The sequence below is a fragment of the Ranitomeya variabilis genome, chromosome 2 (assembly GCF_051348905.1).
Source record: "Ranitomeya variabilis isolate aRanVar5 chromosome 2, aRanVar5.hap1, whole genome shotgun sequence".
Taxonomy (NCBI): Eukaryota; Metazoa; Chordata; class Amphibia; order Anura; family Dendrobatidae; genus Ranitomeya; species Ranitomeya variabilis.
The window spans coordinates 15,778,266-15,801,820 of NC_135233.1; the positions used below are offsets into that span (position 1 = coordinate 15,778,266).

At 51.2% G+C, this 23,555-nt stretch overlaps 1 protein-coding gene across 2 annotated transcripts in view; it reads right to left on the bottom strand.

The window, feature by feature from the left end:
• The window catches only part of KIF6 (kinesin family member 6), a 192,684-nt gene that overhangs the window by 89,789 nt on the left and 79,340 nt on the right, over nt 1-23,555 (bottom strand). For both annotated transcript variants that reach the window (XM_077282021.1, XM_077282020.1), the window contains 2 exons: nt 12,950-13,052; nt 4,412-4,467 (listed from right to left, as the gene is read on the bottom strand). In XM_077282021.1, the coding sequence (XP_077138136.1) occupies nt 4,412-4,467; nt 12,950-13,052 (159 nt within the window). The remainder of the gene's footprint in view (nt 1-4,411; nt 4,468-12,949; nt 13,053-23,555) is intronic.

Sequence of the window (23,555 nt, forward strand, 5' to 3'; positions counted from 1 at the left end):
GCACAGACGGGGTCCGGGACCACTGCAAAAGAATAAGCACCAAAAACCTGTACAGACGGGGTCCGGGACCGTTGCAGCAAAAGAATAAGCACCAAAAACCCGTGCAGAAATTCCAATGCCCACCTCCTCTAGTGGTGACTACAGGCAGCTACAATATTATCACACAACTCTACATGCAAACAGGAGATCCGGAGATTTAGGCAGGAAAACTGAGCTCCAATCACTAGAAAAGCACAGAGAAATTAATCAGCTGAGAGTTTATAGTCTATAGGAAAAATGGTGTTCAGGAATAAATATTCACCCCGTGGCTCCAATCCACATGATAAACAAATAAATAAGTAAGCCGCTGCCAGACCACTCTGTGCCCTCTCTAATCAGACATCTCTGCCCTCCTCCTCCTCCACACTCCCCTGTCCCTCCTCTTGCTCCACCACGCTCCCCGTCCCTCCTCCACGCTCCCCGTCCCTCCTCTTGCTCCACCACGCTCTCCGTCCCTCCTCCTGCTCCACCACGTTCCCCTGTCCCTTCTCTTGCTCCATCACGCTCCCGTCCCTCCTTTTGCTCCACCACGCTCCCGTCCCTCCTCTTGCTCCTCCACGCTCCCCAGTCCCTCCTCCTCCTCCACGCTCCCGTCCCTCCTCCTGCTCCTCCACGCTCCCCTGTCCCTCCTCTTGCTCCACCACGCTCCCCTGTCCCTCCTCTTGCTCCACCACACTCCCCTGTCCCTCCTCTTGCTCCGCCACACTCCCATCCCTCCTCTTGCTCCACCACACTCCCCTGTCCCTCCTCTTGCTCTACCACACTCCCCTGTCCCGCCTCTTTCTCCACCACACTCCCCTGTCCCACCTTTTGCTCCACCACGCTCCCCTGTCCCTCCTCTTGCTCCACCACACACCCCTGTCCCTCCTCTTGCTCCACCACACTCCCATCCCTCCTCTTGCTCCACCACACTCCCCTGTCCCTCCTCTTGCTCCGCCACACTCCCGTCCCTCCTCTTGCTCCACCACACTCCCCTGTCCCTCCTCTTGCTCCACCACACTCCCCTGTCCCTCCTGCTCCACCACGCTCCCCTGTCCTCCAATGCCACATTCCCATCCCCCTCTTCCACATTCCCCGTCCCCCCACCTTTACACTCCCCTGTCCCCCCACCTCCACACATCCCTGTCCCTCCTCCTCCACATTCATTTGTCACTCCTCTTCCTCCAGAATCCTGTCGCTCCTCCTCCACACTCCCCTGTTGCAGCTCCTCCTCTCCGCTGTCGCTTCTCCTCCTTCACAATCCCGTTGATTCTCCTCCTCCAGACCCCTCTGTCACTCCTCCTCCTCCACACTTCCACCGCTCCTCCTCCTCCAGACTCCTCTGTCCCTCCTCCTCCAGGCTCCTCTGTCCCTCCTCCTCCAGAGTCCTCTGTCCCTCCTCCTCCAGAGTCCTCTGTCCCTCCTCCTCCAGAGTCCTCTGTCCCTCCTCCTCCAGAGTCCTCTGTCCCCCGCGATCCCCCTCCTCAGACTCCTGTCCTCCTCTGTCCCTCCTCCTCGAGGCTCGAGAAGTTGGCTACTTCCTGCCTCTTTGATGGCGCACTGGACTACACTTCTCATCATCCCGTCTTTATAACACTCTAAAGCCCAGTAACCTTACAGGCTATATATGAAGGTTAGGACTGAGTGGAGGGGAAGGGCTGAGTGGAGGTGAAGGGCTGTTCTTGATCTGTGGAGCCTCTGTGTTACTGGATGATCCTGAAATCTGCCCCAAGAGAGCCAATATGGCCGAACACATGTGGTAGGACAAGGTCCCTCATATGACAAGACCTTCAGTTATCGCCCATTTTTGTTTTCCACTGGTGTCATGAAACGAAGCTCCAGACATAGCAGCGAATCCAACAATGTGGGAAGTAATCCGGGGACGAGCGCTGCCTCCAGGCCCCTGTCGATGGCGCTCTTGGATGGAGATCTGTGACTGCTCAGTCTCACACAGGGTCCATATATCACAGTGTATCAGACAGGGGCGAGCTCCGAGCGGCCATCTCCGAACACAAAGTCTAATTTATTGGGATGTAATTGGATAAACAAGGCTCGCTCACAATCGCTGGCACCGGGCGTGGTGACTAATGCACAGGGACGCCAGCTGGCCGCACCAAGGAACATTCTTCCTTTCATCACACGAGAACTCCCAGATTCAGCACAATCGTCTCCATTTTTATAAGGAAGGAGGAAAATTTTGCACTTTAAATACGTTTTTCCCCTTTGAGAGCTAAATTAATTAATCCTGTCCTACATCTGCACGTCTCTAAAAAGGAGGATAACTCCCAGTAGGCACCACAAAAACAGCACAGACGTCAGCCATGAAGGCCACAAGCCAATGGTCCGGATTGGAATATGGAACCTGCTGTATGTCGCGTTTTATCAGAAGCTGCTTCTCTGCCCCCCGTGCTTTACACTGCAGCGTGTTCACACTCACTGCAGATTAATTCACATTGTTATTCAACATGCACAGATTACTACAGTCGGGGTGAAAACGTCCACTCCCTGCAGCTATGGTCCACGTCTTCTATGGCACTGGGCACTTATCTCTCCGATCTCTTACAGCCCCCTATACCATCACCCCCATCCTCCCTACTAGAGTATCTCCAGGTGTGGTCTCTGTGCTACGTGCATCATCACAAAACCAAAGCCCATGGGATTGGGCAACAAGAGCCGCTCATCTCCCTCCCGGGCAGCCGCTCTTCTCCTAACCTCCGGCAGCCGCTCATCTCCCTCCCTGGCAGCCGCTCTTCTCCCAAACTCCGGCAGCCGCTCTTCTCTCACCCTCCGACAGCCGCTCTTCTCCCTCCTTCTGGCAGCCGCTCTTCTCCCACCCTCCGGCAGACGCTCTTCTCCCAACCTCCGGCAGACGCTCTTCTCCCAACCTCCGGCAGACGCTCTTCTCCCAACCTCGGGCAGACGCTCTTCTCCCACCCTCCGGCAGCCGCTCTTCTCTCACCCTCCGGCAGACGCTCTTCTCTCACCCTCCGGCAGACGCTCTTCTCCCAACCTCCGGCAGACGCTCTTCTCCCACCCTCCGGCAGCCGCTCTTCTCTCACCCTCCGGCAGACGCTCTTCTCTCACCCTCCGGCAGACGCTCTTCTCCCAACCTCCGGCAGACGCTCTTCTCCCACCCTCCGGCAGACGCTCTTCTCCCAACCTCCGGCAGACGCTCTTCTCCCACCCTCCGGCAGACGCTCTTCTCTCACCCTCCGGCAGACGCTCTTCTCCCAACCTCCGACAGACGCTCTTCTCCCACCCTCCGGCAGCCGCTCTTCTCCCACCCTCCGGCAGCCGCTCTTCTCCCACCCTCCGGCAGCCGCTCTTCTCCCAACCTCCGACAGCCGCTCTTCTCTCACCCTCCGACAGCCGCTCTTCTCTCACCCTCCGACAGCCGCTCTTCTCCCAACCTCCGGCAGCCGCTCTACTCCCACCCTCCGGCAGCTGCTCTTCTCTCACCCTCCGGCAGCCGCTCTTCTCTCACCCTCCGGCAGCCGCTCTTCTCCCACCCTCCGGCAGCCGCTCTTCTCCCACCCTCTGACAGCTGCTCTTCACCCTCTTTCTGGCAGCCGCTCTTCTCCCTCCTTCTGGCAGCCGCTCTTCTCTCCCCCTCCGGCAGCCGCTCTTCTCCCACCCTCTGACAGCTGCTCTTCACCCTCTTTCTGGCAGCCGCTCTTCTCCCACCCTCTGACAGCTGCTCTTCACCCTCTTTCTGGCAGCCGCTCTTCTCCCTCCTTCTGGCAGCCGCTCTTCTCTCCCCCTCCGGCAGCCGCTCTTCTCCCACCCTCCGGCAGCCCCTCTTCTCCCAACCTCCGGCAGCCGCTCTTCTCCCACCCTCCGGCAGCCGCTCTTCTCTCACCCTCCGGCAGCCGCTCTTCTCTCACCCTCCGACAGCCGCTCTTCTCCCAACCTCCGGCAGCCGCTCTTCTCCCACCCTCCGGCAGCCGCTCTTCTCTCACCCTCCGACAGCCGCTCTTCTCCCAACCTCCGGCAGCCGCTCTTCTCCCACCCTCCGGCAGCCGCTCTTCTCCCACCCTCCGGCAACCGCTCTTCTTCCCCTCCGGCAGCCGCTCTTCTCTCACCCTCCGGCAGCCGCTCTTCTCTCACCCTCTGGCAGCCGCTCTTCTTCCCCTCTAGCAGCCCCTGCACAGAATCTGAGCCTGCACTATCACATAACCATTTGGAAATGGACGGACTTTGCCTTTTCCCTATGGAGCAGGTAAGTGGCGGCCTCTACATCCACCAGGAGGTTCAGGATGATCACATCTATAGGTACTGGATCAAGTTTGCCCCTAAAAAAAGTCACGGACCTTTGCACACGCTGAATGGATCTGCCCCATGTGACACTGGTCAGATATCGGGGTACGGTGTACTCCACCCCCCATGTACTCACTGATGCGCTGCCTCACGTCATTCATGTCTTTTCCCAGAGATTTGGCTTCAGCGAATCTACAAAGAGAGAAGGAGAACGAAGGGTCAAAATGTGCGAGACCGGAAGGCAGAAGGTCGGCGAGAATGTCGCAAATTGCGCTCACTAGTAACATTTTAGGGTTCAGAAAATCCCTTCAATTACAATTAACAAAGTGTCATGGAGGAGCGAATGCGCCCAATCACCGAAATGACATCAGTGCCCCGCACTGGCTGCCATCCAGCTCTACAAGAACCCTGCACGGCTGTCTCCTGGATAGACTGCGCACATTTCCTGCCCACTCCATCATCACAGGGGCGACAGACGTTCGCTGGGGCACAGGACGGAGAGACGTCCGCTATATGGTGATGTCAGACAGACGCTCGCTGGGGCACAGGACGGAGAGACGTCCGCTATATGGTGATGTCAGACAGACGCTCGCTGGAGCACAGGACGGAGAGACGTCCGCTATATGGTGATGTCAGACAGACGCTCGCTGGAGCACAGGACGGAGAGACGTCCGCTATATGGTGATGTCAGACAGACGCTCGCTGGGGCACAGGACGGAGAGACGTCCGCTATATAGTGATGTCAGACAGACGCTCGCTGGGGCACAGGACGGAGAGACGTCCGCTATACGGTGATGTCAGACAGACGCTCGCTGGGGCACAGGACGGAGAGACGTCCGCTATATGGTGATGTCAGACAGACGCTCGCTGGGGCACAGGACGGAGAGACGTCCGCTATATGGTGATGTCAGACAGACGCTCGCTGGAGCACAGGACGGAGAGACGTCCGCTATATGGTGATGTCAGACAGACGCTCGCTGGGGCACAGGACGGAGAGACGTCCGCTATATGGTGATGTCAGACAGACGCTCGCTGGGGCACAGGACGGAGAGACGTCCGCTATATGGTGATGTCAGACAGACGCTCGCTGGGGCACAGGCCGGAGAGACGTCCTCTATATGGTGATATCAGACAGACGCTCGCTGGGGCACAGGACGGAGAGACGTCCTCTATATGGTGATGTCAGACAGACGCTCGCTGGGGCACAGGACGGAGAGACGTCCGCTATACGGTGATGTCAGACAGACGCTCGCTGGGGCACAGGACGGAGAGACGTCCGCTATATGGTGATGTCAGACAGACGCTCACGGGGCACAGGACGGAGAGACGTCCGCTATATAGTGATGTCAGACAGACGCTCGCTGGAGCACAGGACGGAGAGACGTCCTCTATATCGTGATGTCAGACAGACGCTCGCTGGGGCACAGGACGGAGAGACGTCCGCTATATAGTGATGTCAGACAGACGCTCGCTGGGGCACAGGACGGAGAGACGTCCGCTATATGGTGATGTCAGACAGACGCTCGCTGGAGCACAGGACGGAGAGACGTCCGCTATATGGTGATGTCAGACAGACGCTCGCTGGAGCACAGGACGGAGAGACGTCCTCTATATGGTGATGTCAGACAGACGCTCGCTGGGGCACAGGACGGAGAGACGTCCGCTATATAGTGATGTCAGACAGACGCTCGCTGGGGCACAGGACGGAGAGACGTCCGCTATATGGTGATGTCAGACAGACGCTCGCTGGGGCACAGGACGGAGAGACGTCCGCTATATGGTGATGTCAGACAGACGCTCGCTGGAGCACAGGACGGAGAGACGTCCTCTATATGGTGATGTCAGACAGACGCTCGCTGGGGCACAGGACGGAGAGACGTCCGCTATATGGTGATGTCAGACAGACGCTCGCTGGGGCACAGGCCGGAGAGACGTCCTCTATATGGTGATATCAGACAGACGCTCGCTGGGGCACAGGACGGAGAGACGTCCTCTATATGGTGATGTCAGACAGACGCTCGCTGGGGCACAGGACGGAGAGACGTCCGCTATACGGTGATGTCAGACAGACGCTCGCTGGGGCACAGGACGGAGAGACGTCCGCTATATGGTGATGTCAGACAGACGCTCACGGGGCACAGGACGGAGAGACGTCCGCTATATAGTGATGTCAGACAGACGCTCGCTGGAGCACAGGACGGAGAGACGTCCTCTATATGGTGATGTCAGACAGACGCTCGCTCGGGCACAGGCCGGAGAGACGTCCGCTATATGGTGATGTCAGACAGACGCTCGCTGGGGCACAGGCCGGAGAGACGTCCTCTATACGGTGATGTCAGACAGACGCTCGCTGGGGCACAGGACGGAGAGACGTCCGCTATATGGTGATGTCAGACAGACGCTCGCTGAGGCACAGGACGGAGAGACGTCCTCTATATGGTGATGTCAGACAGACGCTCGCTGGGGCACAGGACGGAGAGACGTCCGCTATATAGTGATGTCAGACAGACGCTCGCTGGGGCACAGGACGGAGAGACGTCCTCTATACGGTGATGTCAGACAGACGCTCGCTGGGGCACAGGACGGAGAGACGTCCGCTATACGGTGATGTCAGACAGACGCTCGCTGGGGCACAGGACGGAGAGACGTCCGCTATATAGTGATGTCAGACAGACGCTCGCTGGGGCACAGGACGGAGAGACGTCCGCTATATGGTGATGTCAGACAGACGCTCGCTGAGGCACAGGACGGAGAGACGTCCTCTATATGGTGATGTCAGACAGACGCTCGCTGAGGCACAGGACGGAGAGACGTCCTCTATACGGTGATGTCAGACAGACGCTCGCTGGGGCACAGGACGGAGAGACGTCCTCTATATGGTGATGTCAGACAGACGCTCGCTGGAGCACAGGACGGAGAGACGTCCGCTATACGGTGATGTCAGACAGACGCTCGCTGGGGCACAGGACGGAGAGACGTCCGCTATACGGTGATGTCAGACAGACGCTCGCTGGGGCACAGGACGGAGAGACGTCCTCTATATGGTGATGTCAGACAGACGCTCGCTGGAGCACAGGACGGAGAGACGTCCGCTATACGGTGATGTCAGACAGACGCTCGCTGGGGCACAGGACGGAGAGACGTCCGCTATATGGTGATGTCAGACAGACGCTCGCTGGGGCACAGGACGGAGAGACGTCCTCTATATGGTGATGTCAGACAGACGCTCGCTGGAGCACAGGACGGAGAGACGTCCGCTATACGGTGATGTCAGACAGACGCTCGCTGGGGCACAGGACGGAGAGACGTCCGCTATATGGTGATGTCAGACAGACGCTCGCTGGGGCACAGGACGGAGAGACGTCCTCTATATGGTGATGTCAGACAGACGCTCGCTGGGGCACAGGACGGAGAGACGTCCGCTATATGGTGATGTCAGACAGACGCTCGCTGGGGCACAGGACGGAGAGACGTCCTCTATATGGTGATGTCAGACAGACGCTCGCTGGGGCACAGGCCGGAGAGACGTCCTCTATATGGTGATGTCAGACAGACGCTCGCTGAGGCACAGGCCGGAGAGACGTCCGCTATATGGTGATGTCAGACAGACGCTCGCTGGGGCACAGGACGGAGAGACGTCCTCTATATGGTGATGTCAGACAGACGCTCGCTGGGGCACAGGACGGAGAGACGTCCGCTATATGGTGATGTCAGACAGACGCTCGCTGGGGCACAGGACGGAGAGACGTCCTCTATATGGTGATGTCAGACAGACGCTCGCTGGGGCACAGGCCGGAGAGACGTCCTCTATATGGTGATGTCAGACAGACGCTCGCTGAGGCACAGGCCGGAGAGACGTCCGCTATATGGTGATGTCAGACAGACGCTCGCTGGGGCACAGGACGGAGAGACGTCCTCTATATGGTGATGTCAGACAGACGCTCGCTGGGGCACAGGCCGGAGAGACGTCCTCTATATGGTGATGTCAGACAGACGCTCGCTGAGGCACAGGCCGGAGAGACGTCCGCTATATGGTGATGTCAGACAGACGCTCGCTGGGGCACAGGCCGGAGAGACGTCCGCTATATGGTGATGTCAGACAGACGCTCGCTGGGGCACAGGACGGAGAGACGTCCGCTATATGGTGATGTCAGACAGACGCTCGCTGGGGCACAGGACGGAGAGACGTCCGCTATATGGTGATGTCAGACAGACGCTCGCTGGGGCACAGGACGGAGAGACGTCCTCTATATGGTGATGTCAGACAGACGCTCGCTGGGGCACAGGACGGAGAGACGTCCGCTATATGGTGATGTCAGACAGACGCTCGCTGGGGCACAGGACGGAGAGACGTCCTCTATATGGTGATGTCAGACAGACGCTCGCTGGGGCACAGGACGGAGAGACGTCCGCTATACGGTGATGTCAGACAGACGCTCGCTGGGGCACAGGACGGAGAGACGTCCTCTATATGGTGATGTCAGACAGACGCTCGCTGGGGCACAGGCCGGAGAGACGTCCGCTATATGGTGATGTCAGACAGACGCTCGCTGGGGCACAGGACGGAGAGACGTCCGCTATATGGTGATGTCAGACAGACGCTCGCTGGGGCACAGGACGGAGAGACGTCCTCTATATGGTGATGTCAGACAGACGCTCGCTGGGGCACAGGACGGAGAGACGTCCGCTATATGGTGATGTCAGACAGACGCTCGCTGGGGCACAGGACGGAGAGACGTCCGCTATATGGTGATGTCAGACAGACGCTCGCTGGGGCACAGGACGGAGAGACGTCCTCTATATGGTGATGTCAGACAGACGCTCGCTGGGGCACAGGACGGAGAGACGTCCGCTATATGGTGATGTCAGACAGACGCTCGCTGGGGCACAGGACGGAGAGACGTCCGCTATACGGTGATGTCAGACAGACGCTCGCTGGGGCACAGGACGGAGAGACGTCCTCTATATGGTGATGTCAGACAGACGCTCGCTGGAGCACAGGACGGAGAGACGTCCTCTATATGGTGATGTCAGACAGACGCTCGCTGGGGCACAGGACGGAGAGACGTCCTCTATATGGTGATGTCAGACAGACGCTCGCTGGGGCACAGGACGGAGAGACGTCCTCTATATGGTGATGTCAGACAGACGCTCGCTGGGGCACAGGACGGAGAGACGTCCGCTATACGGTGATGTCAGACAGACGCTCGCTGGGGCACAGGACGGAGAGACGTCCGCTATACGGTGATGTCAGACAGGGGCACAGGTGACAATACATTCGGCCCAATTCAGATGCAGGAATAATAGAAATGATTTTATTGGTATAGGTACATCCACCGTTTGACAGATCCTCCCGGCAGACGCCACCGCTGCGCTTGTCCAGTCCACAACTGGTTTCTTGAGTCTGAGGCAAAGGCCCTAAAAGTGGGGTCCGAGGTCGCGGGGTGGGCCTGGTACGTGGCCAGAGCCAGTGCTCTGGATGATGAGTGTAGTAGTCATGAGTCAGCATCGGACCCCCGCAGCGTGCAGCACCAGGTATCGGCGCAGTGGTCATGAGTCAGCAGCACGCCAGGAACGTCGTGAGTCATCACCGGATCTGCAGCTTCCTCTAATCACTTCCATCCAGGCGGCCATAGCTGCGGCCTCACAGTCACGTAGCCGGCAGCACCACAGCCGGACGGGGGCAGAAGAGCTGCACTCTGCCCATTACTGCAAAAGGGGAAAGTGCCATCACTTCACTGATGCTCCAATCACATCCAAAGCTGCAGCTACACGGCTTTCCTTGGATGATGTTTTATATGCAGTCGGATAAACGACCTAATGTGAGACGACTTCGGAAATGAGCAGGAAGGTAACGGCAGGCGTGACTGGTGCGGACACAGCAAGTCCAACAGAAACCAGAGAGTGAGCACAACATGCATCACAGTGCACAGCACTCCGGCCACCAGCAGAGGGCAGCACAGCGCTCCGGCCACCAGCAGAGGGCAGCACAGCGCTCCGGCCACCAGCAGAGGGCAGCACAGCGCTCCAGCCACCAGCAGAGGGCAGCACAGCGCTCCGGCCACCAGCAGAGGGCAGCACAGCGCTCCGGCCACCAGTAGAGGGCAGCACAGCGCTCCAGCCACCAGCAGAGGGCAGCACAGCGCTCCGGCCACCAGCAGAGGGCAGCACAGCGCTCCGGCCACCAGCAGAGGGCAGCACAGCGCTCCGGCCACCAGCAGAGGGCAGCACAGCGCTCCGGCCACCAGCAGAGGGCAGCACAGCGCTCCGGCCACCAGCAGAGGGCAGCACAGCGCTCCGGCCACCAGCAGAGGGCAGCACAGCGCTCCGGCCACCAGCAGAGGGCAGCACAGCGCTCCAGCCACCAGCAGAGGGCAGCACAGCGCTCCAACCACCAGCAGAGGGCAGCACAGCGCTCCGGCCACCAGCAGAGGGCAGCACAGCGCTCTGGCCACCAGCAGAGGGCAGCACAGCGCTCCGGCCACCAGCAGAGGGCAGCACAGTGCTCCGGAGACCAGTAGAGGACAGCACAGCGCTCCGGCCACCAGCAGAGGGCAGCACAGCGCTCTGGCCACCAGCAGAGGGCAGCACAGCGCTCCGGCCACCAGCAGAGGGCAGCACAGCGCTCTGGCCACAAGCAGAGGGCAGCACAGCGCTCCAACCACCAGCAGAGGGCAGCACAGCGCTCCAACCACCAGCAGAGGGCAGCACAGCGCTCCGGCCACCAGCAGAGGGCAGCACAGCGCTCCAACCACCAGCAGAGGGCAGCACAGCGCTCCAACCACCAGCAGAGGGCAGCACAGCGCTCCGGCCACCAGCAGAGGGCAGCACAGCGCTCCAACCACCAGCAGAAGGCAGCACAGCGCTCCAACCACCAGCAGAGGGCAGCACAGCGCTCCGGCCACCAGCAGAGGGCAGCACAGGGCTCTGGCCACAAGCAGAGGGCAGCACAGCGCTCCGGCCACCAGCAGAGGGCAGCACAGGGCTCCGGCCACAAGCAGAGGGCAGCACAGGGCTCCGGCCACCAGCAGAGGGCAGCACAGCGCTCCAGCCACCAGCAGAGGGCAGCACAGCGCTCTGGCCACCAGCAGAGGGCAGCACAGCGCTCCGGCCACCAGCAGAGGGCAGCACAGCGCTCCGGCCACCAGCAGAGGGCAGCACAGCGCTCCGGCCACCAGCAGAGGGCAGCACAGCGCTCCGGCCACCAGCAGAGGGCAGCACAGCGCTCCGGCCACCAGCAGAGGGCAGCACAGCGCTCCGGCCACCAGTAGAGGGCAGAACAATGCTCGGGCCACCAGTAGAGGGCAGCACAGTGCTCTGGCCACAAGCAGAGGGCAGCACAGTGCTCCGGAGACCAGTAGAGGGCAGCACAGGGCTCCGGCCACCAGCAGAGGGCAGCACAGCGCTCCGGCCACCAGCAGAGGGCAGCACAGCGCTCCGGCCACCAGCAGAGGGCAGCACAGTGCTCCGGCCACCAGCAGAGGGCAGCACAGGGCTCCGGCCACCAGCAGAGGGCAGCACAGCGCTCCGGCCACCAGCAGAGGGCAGCACAGCGCTCCGGCCACCAGCAGAGGGCAGCACAGCGCTCTGGCCACCATCAGAGGGCAGCACAGCGCTCCGGCCACCAGCAGAGGGCAGCACAGGGCTCCGGCCACCAGCAGAGGGCAGCACAGCGCTCCGGCCACCAGCAGAGGGCAGCACAGCGCTCCGGCCACCAGCAGAGGGCAGCACAGCGCTCCGGCCACCAGCAGAGGGCAGCACAGCGCTCCGGCCACCAGCAGAGGGCAGCACAGCGCTCCAGCCACCAGCAGAGGGCAGCACAGCGCTCCGGAGACCAGTAGAGGGCAGCACAGCGCTCCGGCCACCAGCAGAGGGCAGCACAGCGCTCCGGCCACCAGCAGAGGGCAGCACAGGGCTCCGGCCACCAGCAGAGGGCAGCACAGTGCTCCGGAGACCAGTAGAGGGCAGCACAGTGCTCTGGCCACAAGCAGAGGGCAGCAGAGAGAGGACACAGGCAGTACTGTGAGTGCAGCTCTGGATGTGACTGGAGCCTGACGCTCCTCCGCACTGCAGGCATCGATATCAGAATGGATTCGCTCGGCTCACACTCGCTTAATAGGTTAGAATAATCAGTGTTCCCCCAACTCCGGTCCTCAAGAGCCACCAACAGCTCATGTTTTGAGGATTTCCTTAGTATTGCACAGGTGATTGAATGCCTGCCTGTCCAGGTGATGCAATTATCACCTGTGCAATATGAAGGAAATTCCTGAAAACATGACCTGTTGGTGGCTCTTGAGGACCGGACTTGGGGAACACTGGGTTACATAAAGGGTCTCAGTACTTGGACCCTGAAAAATGAAAAGTGAGTAAAAGCTTAGTGACCCTTTCGGGCCTGCTCCGGTGAGTAATCGTGCAGTCATTCTCCCGCTGTGCTTGTTCTGCAGGACTCTGCCCCAAAACTGCTGGATCCAGCACATTATTGAGGCTCCCATGAAAGTGTACAGGGTTCTAAGCACTGATCAGACGGCACAGCGGCGCGAGTTCTCAGGAATCAGATCCACTCTGCATGAACGATGGGAAAGTTGCAGTGCTTGTGCTAATTGTGAACATGTCCGGAATATGTGCACATGTCCCCCGGACACAGACGGGCTGGACCCCCAGATCCTGCACCCACCTCTGCTTCAGCAGCGCCTTGTTGTCTTCGATGCCGATCCTGTCCGGATAATCCCGCTTGAAAATTTCAAAAGCTTCTTGGCGACCGAGCGACATCTGCTCTCCTGCGGAGGAAAACAGGGCGATGAGGACGTCTGCACATTACCGCACTACAAATCTCCCTGCACCGAAACACTGCAACAAACCTCAGCTCCGAGTCACTGTTCATATTAACTGACAGAAAACGGATATTAAAAACAAAGGAGGGAACAGATCAGCCGCTCTGCCCCATCTCTGCAGGGTGAAAACTGCACAAAGCCTGGCACAACACCGTTCTGCACATAAATGATCCACATTGTCCCCCTCTAGGCACTTATGTACAATGAACAAGAAGCCGGCGAGAGTCCGGTGCCTCCATATTACTGATCACCGAAGGGCAAGAACTATGGAGCAAATCTATGACAGATTCATGACCATGGGGATAAGATGTGAAGAGCAAAATCTCCGCAAAGTGTATAAGAAAGGACGAGAACGTCTCCCGAACAGGCCGCCCGTATGTCCAGATAGTGAGAAGGTACAGCGGGATCCTCGGAGGACCCAGGAGAAGACTCCACGAAAAGCACAGATCACCCCCATCAGACGCAGCGACTGTAGAGGGACACGAACAACGGCCGGCAGTCACCGGACTCCAGCACCGGAGGAAAGCACGGAGCTTCACAGCCGAGTGTAGGGAGTCTGCTGAAGAGGCTGCTAATACCGCCACATGCAGGATCATCCGCCACACCAAGCTACAAAACAGCGCAGGGACAGACCACGCCAAGGGGGAGAAGATGCCACTCCAGAGCAACTCCCTAAACACGGCATCTTATAAGAAATACGGTCACCATGTCCTCACAATAATGAGAAGAATATAGCTACTATAATACTGCGCCTATGTACAAGAATATAACTACTATAATACTGCCCCTATGTACAAGAATATAACTACTATAATACTGCTCCTATGTACAAGAATATAACTACTATAATACTGCTCCTATGTACAAGAATATAACTACTATAATACTGCTCCTATGTACAAGAATATAACTACTATAATACTGCGCCTATGTACAAGAATATAACTACTATAATACTGCCCCTATGTACAAGAATATACTATAATACTGCTCCTATGTACAAGAATATAACTACTATAATACTGCTCCTATGTACAAGAATATAACTATTATAATACTGCGCCTATGTACAAGAATATAACTACTATAATACTGCCCCTATGTACAAGAATATAACTACTATAATACTGCTCCCTATGTACAAGAATATAACTACTATAATACTGCGCCTATGTACAAGAATATAACTACTATAATACTGCTCCTATGTACAAGAATATAACTACTATAATACTGCACCTATGTACAAGAATATAACTACTATAATACTGCTCCCTATGTACAAGAATATAACTACTATAATACTGCTCCTATGTACAAGAATATAACTACTATAATACTGCCCCTATGTACAAGAATATAACTACTATAATACTGCTCCTATGTACAAGAATATAACTACTATAATACTGCCCTATGTACAAGAATATAACTACTATAATACTGATCCTATGTACAAGAATATAACTACTATAATACTGCCCCTATGTACAAGAATATAACTACTATAATACTGCTCCTATGTACAAGAATATAACTACTATAATACTGCTCCTATGTACAAGAATATAACTACTATAATACTGCGCCTATGTACAAGAATATAACTACTATAATACTGCCCCTATGTACAAGAATATAACTACTATAATACTGCTCCCTATGTACAAGAATATAACTACTATAATACTGCGCCTATGTACAAGAATATAACTACTATAATACTGCTCCTATGTACAAGAATATAACTACTATAATACTGCACCTATGTACAAGAATATAACTACTATAATACTGCTCCCTATGTACAAGAATATAACTACTATAATACTGCTCCTATGTACAAGAATATAACTACTATAATACTGCCCCTATGTACAAGAATATAACTACTATAATACTGCTCCTATGTACAAGAATATAACTACTATAATACTGCCCTATGTACAAGAATATAACTACTATAATACTGATCCTATGTACAAGAATATAACTACTATAATACTGCCCCTATGTACAAGAATATAACTACTATAATACTGCCCCTATGTACAAGAATATAACTACTATAATACTGCTCCTATGTACAAGAATATAACTACTATAATACTGCCCCTATGTACAAGAATATAACTACTATAATACTGCCCCTATGTACAGGAGTATAACTACTATAATACTGCTCCTATATACAAGAATATAACTACTATAATACTGCCCCTATGTACAAGAATATAACTACTATAATACTGCCCCCTATGTACAAGAATATAACTACTATAATACTGCTCGTATGTACAAGAATATAACTACTATAATACTGCTCCTATGTACAAGAATATAACTACTATAATACTGCCCCTATGTACAAGAATATAACTACTATAATACTGCTCCTAGGTACAAGAATATAACTACTATAATACTGCCCCTATGTACAGGAATATAACTATTATAATACTGCTCCTATGTACAAGAATACAACTACTATAATACTGCTCCTAGGTACAAGAATATAACTACTATAATACTGCTCCTATGTACAAGAATATAACTACTATAATACTGCTCCTATGTACAAGAATATAACTACTATAATACTGCTCCTATGTACAAGAATATAACTACTATAATACTGCCCCCTATGTACAATAATATAACTACTATAATACTGCCCCCTATGTACAATAATATAACTACTATAATACTGCTCCTATGTACAAAAATATAACTACTGTAATACTGCCCTCTATGTACAAGAATATAACTACTATAATACTGCTCCTATGTACAAGAATATAACTACAATAATACTGCACCCTATGTACAAGAATATAACTACTGTAATACTGCCCCGTATGTACAAGAATATAACTACTGTAATACTGCCCCTATGTACAAGAATATAACTACTATAATAATGCCCCGTATGTACAAGAATATAACTACTGTAATACTGCCCCGTATGTACAAGAATATAACTACTATAATACTGCTCCTATGTACAAGAATATAACTACTATAATACTGCTCCTATGTACAAGAATATAACTACAATAATACTGCTCCTATGTACAAGAATATTACTACTCTAATACTGCTCCTATGTACAAGAATATAACTACTGTAATACTGCTCCTATGTACAAGAATATTACTACTCTAATACTGCTCCTATGTACAAGAATATAACTACTATAATACTGCCCCTATGTACAAGAATATTACTACTCTAATACTGCTCCTATGTACAAGAATATATCTACTGTAATACTGCTCCTATGTACAAGAATATAACTACTATAATACTGCCCCGTATGTACAAGAATATAACTACTGTAATACTGCTCCTATGTACAAGAATATAACTATTATAATACTACCCCTATGTACAAGAATATAACTACTATAATACTGCCCCTATGTACAAGAATATTACTACTCTAATACTGCTCCTATGTACAAGAATATATCTACTGTAATACTGCTCCTATGTACAAGAATATAACTACTATAATACTGCCCCTATGTACAAGAATATAACTACTGTAATACTGCCCCTATGTACAAGAATATAACTACTGTAATACTGCTCCTATGTACAAGAATATAACTATTATAATACTACCCCTATGTACAAGAATATAACTACTATAATACTGCCCCTATGTACAAGAATATTACTACTCTAATACTGCTCCTATGTACAAGAATATATCTACTGTAATACTGCTCCTATGTACAAGAATATAACTACAATAATACTGCACCCTATGTACAAGAATATAACTACTGTAATACTGCCCCGTATGTACAAGAATATAACTACTGTAATACTGCCCCTATGTACAAGAATATTACTACTCTAATACTGCTCCTATGTACAAGAATATAACTACTATAATACTGCTCCTATGTACAAGAATATAACTACTATAATACTGCCCCTATGTACAAGAATATAACTACTATAATACTGCCCCTATATACAAGAATATAACTACTATAATACTGCCCCTATGTACAAGAATATTACTACTCTAATACTGCTCCTATGTACAAGAATATAACTACTATAATACTGCCCCTATGTACAAGAATATAACTACTATAATACTGCTCCTATGTACAAGAATATAACTACTATAATACTGCTCCTATGTACAAGAATATAACTACTATAATACTGCTCCTATGTACAAGAATATAACTACTATAATACTGCTCCTATGTACAAGAATATAACTACTATAATACTGCTCCTTATGGACAAGAATATAACTACTATAATACTGCTCCTATGTACAAGAATATAACTACTATAATACTGCTCCTATGTACAAGAATATAACTACTATAATACTGCTCCTATGTACAAAAATATAACTATTATAATACTGCTCCTTATGGACAAGAATATAACTACTATAATACTGCTTCTATGTACAAGAATATAACTACTATAATACTGCTCCTATGTACAAGAATATAACTATTATAATACTACCCCTATGTACAAGAATATAACTACTATAATACTGCCCCTATGTACAAGAATATAACTACTATAATACTGCTCCTATGTACAAGAATATAACTATTATAATACTACCCCTATGTACAAGAATATAACTACTATAATACTGCCCCTATGTACAAGAATATTACTACTATAATACTGCCCCTATGTACAAGAATATAACTACTATAATACTGCTCCTATGTACAAGAATATAACTACTATAATACTGCCCCTATGTACAAGAATATAACTACTATAATACTGCCCCTATGTACAAGGATATAACTACTGTAATACTGCTCCTATGTACAAGAATATAACTACTATAATACTGCTCCTATGTACAATACTATAACTACTATAATACTGCTCCTATGTACAAGGATATAACTACTATAATACTGCCCCTATGTACAAGGATATAACTACTGTAATGTGGATGTGGGATAATACAGGGCATGGTCTCTAGGACTTGTTAGGAGGAGACACTTGCAGCTTGTTCCATTTGTCGGTATTTCGTTTCTGGATACTTGCACAGTATTTCCGTCGGAGCTGGAGCAATGCTGTAATGAGGGGGTAGACTCAGACGCACGGGGCACAGTGTCAGCCTGGTAAGCTTGGCAGAGGCTGGATGTGATGGATACAAGTCAAAGCCGCAGAAGCTTTTACCAGACCCACCCAGCTCAGCCACCACACCTAAACAAATAAGAGAGGAGCGCTGCTTGCGGTGCCAGAGATCACACGTTCTGCTCACTGTATCTGCGGACAAACAGGACGTACATCACAAACCGCATTACCCCGCGTGCTCTTGGGATGGCCGCGGTGGAGGTCACGTGGCTCGCGCACGGCTCGCGTAACGCCCCAGATGAGTGGGGAGAGGTGCAAGTAAAAGAGAATATGAACAGAATAACAATCAACTCCCCAGAATCCCAGAGACGGCGTCCACCGCTCCACTGACCGGGATCTGCCCGACTCCGGAACAGGACGCAGGATGCGCAGTAAAGACTGACACAGACTGGAAATAAACAGATACAAACAAAAATACATTTCTATTTGCTAAGGACGAGACCAAAAATGTTAGTGAAACATTGAAGACATCTTGGCCTCCTGTAATGTGGGGGCCCCATAATCGCCATGCGGCAGGACCCCGACAATGTCCTGGCATCACATGGAACCACAGTCGTTACACCATAAACCACCATAGTACGTGTGCCCTGACAGCGGCGCGGAGGACCAGAAGAGGGATGAGCCGAAATATGAAGGGGATAAAATATCACTAAAATAACAATAATCTTCTCTCCGTCGTGTGCAGAACCTGCAATATCCAATGTAATAGGGAGGAACGGAAAGGGGAAAGAATACAATCTAAGAGGACACATCCACAGACATCCGAAAACTGGCGCCCAGGTCCACGGTGTCCTCTCTTCTCCTGTGCACAGGTCCTAGGTGTCATCTCGTCTCCTGTGCACAGGTCCTAGGTGTCATCTCTTCTCCTGTGCACAGGTCCATGGTGTCATACGTTCTTCTGTGCACAGGTCCATGGTGTCATACGTTCTTCTGTGCACAGGTCCATGGTGTCATACGTTCTTCTGTGCACAGGTCCATGGTGTCATACGTTCTTCTGTGCACAGGTCCATGGTGTCATACGTTCTTCTGTGCACAGGTCCATGGTGTCATCTCTTCTCCTGTGCACAGGTCCTAGGTGTCATCTCGTCTCCTGTGCACAGGTCCTAGGTGTCATCTCGTCTCCTGTGCACAGGTCCTAGGTGTCATCTCTTCTCCTGTGCACAGGTCCATGGTGTCATACGTTCTTCTGTGCACAGGTCCATGGTGTCATACGTTCTTCTGTGCACAGGTCCATGGTGTCATACGTTCTTCTGTGCACAGGTCCATGGTGTCATCTCTTCTCCTGTGCACAGGTCCATGGTGTGATACGTTCTTCTGTGCACAGGTCCATGGTGTCATCTCTTCTGCTGTGCACAGGTCCATGGTGTCATACATTCTTCCGTGCACAGGTCCATGGTGTCATCTGATCTTCTGCACACAGATAATAATCTTTATTTTAATAATAATCCTTATTTTTATATAGCTCTAACATATTCCACAGCACTTTACAGTGTTGCACACATTATCATCACTGTCCCCGATGGGGCTCACAATCTAAATTCCCTATCAGTATGTCTTTGGAAACCGGAGAACCTGGAGGAAACCGACGCAAACATGGGGAGAACATACAAACTCCTTGCAGATGTTGTTCTGGGTGGGGTTTGAACACAGAACCCCAGCACTGCAAGACTGCAGTGCTATCCACTGAGCCATGGTGTCATCTCTTCTTCTGTGCACAGGTCCATGGTGTCATCCGTTCTTCTGTGCACAGGTCCACGGTGTCATCTGTTCTTCTGTGCACAGGTCCATGGTGTCATCTGTTCTTCTGTGCACAGGTCCACAGTGTCATCTGTTCTTCTGTGCACAGGTCCATGGTGTCATACGTTCTTCTGTGCACAGGTCCATGGTGTCATACGTTCTTCTGTGCACAGGTCCATGGTGTCATCTGTTCTTCTGTGCACAGGTCCACAGTGTCATCTGTTCTTCTGTGCACAGGTCCATGGTGTCATCTGTTCTTCTGTGCACAGGTCCATGGTGTCATACGTTCTTCTGTTCACAGATCCACGGTGTCATCTGTTCTTCTGTGCACAGGTCCATTGTGTCATACGTTCTTCTGTGCACAGGTCCATGGTGTCATAAGTTCTTCTGTGAACAGGTCCATGGTGTCATCTGATCTTCTGTGTACAGGTCCATGGTGTCATATGTTCTTCTGTGCACAGGTCCATTGCTTCATTGGCTTTTGGCCTTCCCATTACAAATGAATTACTCAGAAGTAAAACACAGTCCTCTCAGCTGCATAGAGGTTTCTCTGCAGGGGTCTGAAAAGGTTAAAAAGAATCTCTCTTTTTTGGCCAAATGCGGATTTCTGCTTTTATTTTCAGCATTTGGAATAGGCTTTGATACAATTTTAGACTGAAGTTTTAGGCTTGGTTTCCCTCCTGCTTGCCAATTTTACATTATCACCACCCATTGGCAACATGAACCAGTTCATCCTCCTCTTTGGACTCCATGTTAGCACCTCAATTGAATCTATAACACTCCGATCACACCCAAACAGCAATCAGCAGACGTGTAAAGGCAGCTCTGGTTGTGACTGGAGTACAGAGCATAAAGAATGGCCTCCCTAGTGGTAAGTCTCGATATATTCCGCTCCTTCAAAGTTACTTCTTATCCAGTCTGCACGGCACATCTGCGCTCTGTCTTCTGCGAGGATTGATGAGTACCGCAGCTCTCGAGCATCCAGTGCATCTGCTTTCTGAATGAGCCTCATCGCTCCTGCAGGGTCTTGTGGGACAGTTTAGTGGATTCTGGATTGAGGTCATTTGCTTGGACGCTCATCTCGTGAATCGGCCTTACTGACTGGGATATAAAAATATCAATGGGATCGGTACTCGAGGCCCGCCGGGTGGTGACGTAATGACGAGCCCGTGTCCAAGACAATTACCTGCACCTGCTCATTTTGGAATGAGCCGAATGGAGAGGATCTGTCCAGGCCAAAACCAACCTGAGTCCAGGACCGCAAGGATTCCAATATCTGAACGCACAAGAGGAATCTGGACGGCAAGACGAGAATCTCACCCTGGGAGTTTCATGAAGCAACGACTCTACGATCCATATCTGAACAGGTAATTGGGTGTGAAGAGAAGCCTCCTGGACAAGTATTCGGGATCCTCCGTTTTGTAAAGTGAAGCCGGACACTTCTAGTTTAGCATTTACTTTCCACTGCCATTTGGCTGCGGAAGTGGCTGGTGGTCATGTTAGGACAGAATCACACAAAATATTTGGGACACGCAACAATCTGACAAGTTCTTGTAAATGAGGGATCTTCATTTCAGCAAACCTTCCAGCTTTGTTTTATTTTTAAAGCCAATTTTTTCTTTCCTGAAGCTTTTTTCCCCACACGGTTTTGTAGCTTTTTCGTTTGCAGAGGATTCCACAAAAGAATAGGCCTCAAAGAAGTGATCTATTGGTTCTTTTTTTCCAGTGGTAAAGGCCTTCAAACCAGAAGAGGTGCCAGGGACTCTGGCAGGTGAAAGACAGTTCGCAGAGCTCCACTCAGTTAGACTACTAACATGGCTGCTGGATCAGGGTCCTGTAAATCTATTAGCTCACCTCCAGTTACTACCCATTGAGGCTCCTGTTCATTGCCATTTTCGGCTCTCGTTTTGATTCCCAACATTGTTTCTAGACTGTGCCCAGATTTCTTGCCTGGTAATTGTTCTACTTCCAGTTCGGACCCCTGGCCAACTTCTGACTACTGTCCTGTCTTCTTCATGCCATGAAGAAGAAGACATTTATTGACTATTCTGGGCACCATGACCTGGGAATGTCACCTAGACAATCCTTACCTCCTTGAAGGGACTAAAGGTGAAAAATGGGAAGATTCTTCAGACTCTGAACCTCAGTAAGAACCAAAATAATGGAGGCTTATGAAAATTATTCCATTCCAAAGTAACAGAAAATTCTAACCGCCCAAGTTTTGAAAGCCCAGCTTCCACTCTAGAAGAGCAGATGACCTGCAGACTTTGGACCACTGGACCCCAAGGATCACCTTACCAAGGTTTTCAGGCACAGGAATTACCATGGGGAAAGCAGAGTCTTCTCCGTCCACAGTCAAAGCCGTAAATCTTATTATATATAGTGTGAAGCATCTTCATGAGTCTCATCTCTGGTGCCAAAAGTGGAGACTTGTGTTATCAGAACTGAGACAAAGAGGGAAAAAGTTCAAACATCTTAGATCTGGCAGAGGCTCTCAATGTTGCACCATCTCTGTATCTCTGCTCCCAGAGTTCTGTTTAACACATTATTACTGGAAGGCGAGACATTAAAGTGATGGGGCTCCCAGGGGCAATGGACGTCAGGTGGTGGAATCATCTGATGGATTAACGATGCGATTGTAACTCACAACGCTCAAACGATGTCAGACAAGAGTTTATATAGGACGAGTTTTGTGAATGTGTGAATAATGATCATCACATAGGGGACCGCACCATGTGGTGACATACAGTACAGACCAAAAGTTTGGACACACCTTCTCATTTAAAGATTTTTCTGTATTTTCATGACTATGAAAATTGTACATTCGCACTGAAGGCATCAAAACTATGAATTAACACGTGGAATTATATACTTACCAAAAAAGTGTGAAACAACTGAAATTATATTCTAGGTTCTTCAAAGTAGCCACCTTTTGCTTTGATGACGGCTTTGCACACTCTTGGCATTCTCTTGATGAGCTTCAAGAGGTAGTCACCGGGAATGGTGTTCCAACAATGGTGAAGGAGTTCCCAGAGATGCTTAGCACTTGTTGGCCCTTTTGCCTTCACTCTGCGGTCCAGCTCACCCCAAACCATCTCGATTGGGTTCAGGTCTGGTGACTGTGGAGGCCAGGTCATCTGGCGTAGCACCCCATCACTCTCCTTCTTGGTCAAATAGCCCTTACACAGCCTGGAGGTGTGTTTGGGGTCGTTGTCCTGTTGAAAAATAAATGATGGTCCAACTAAACGAAAACCAGATGAAATAGCATGCCGCTGCAAGATGCTGTGGTAGCCGTGCTGGTTCAGTATGCCTTCAATTTTGAATAAATCCCCAACAGTGTGCAAAGCAGTCATCAAAGCAAAAGGTGGCTACTTTGAAGAACCTAGAATATAAGACATAATTTCAGTTGTTTCACACTTTTTTGTTAAGTATATAATTCCACATGTTAATTCATAGTTTTGATGCCCTCAGTGTGAATGTACGATTTTCATAGTCATGAAAATACAGAAAAATCTTGAAATGAGGTGTGTCCAAACTTTTGGTCTGTACTGTACTTAGGACTTT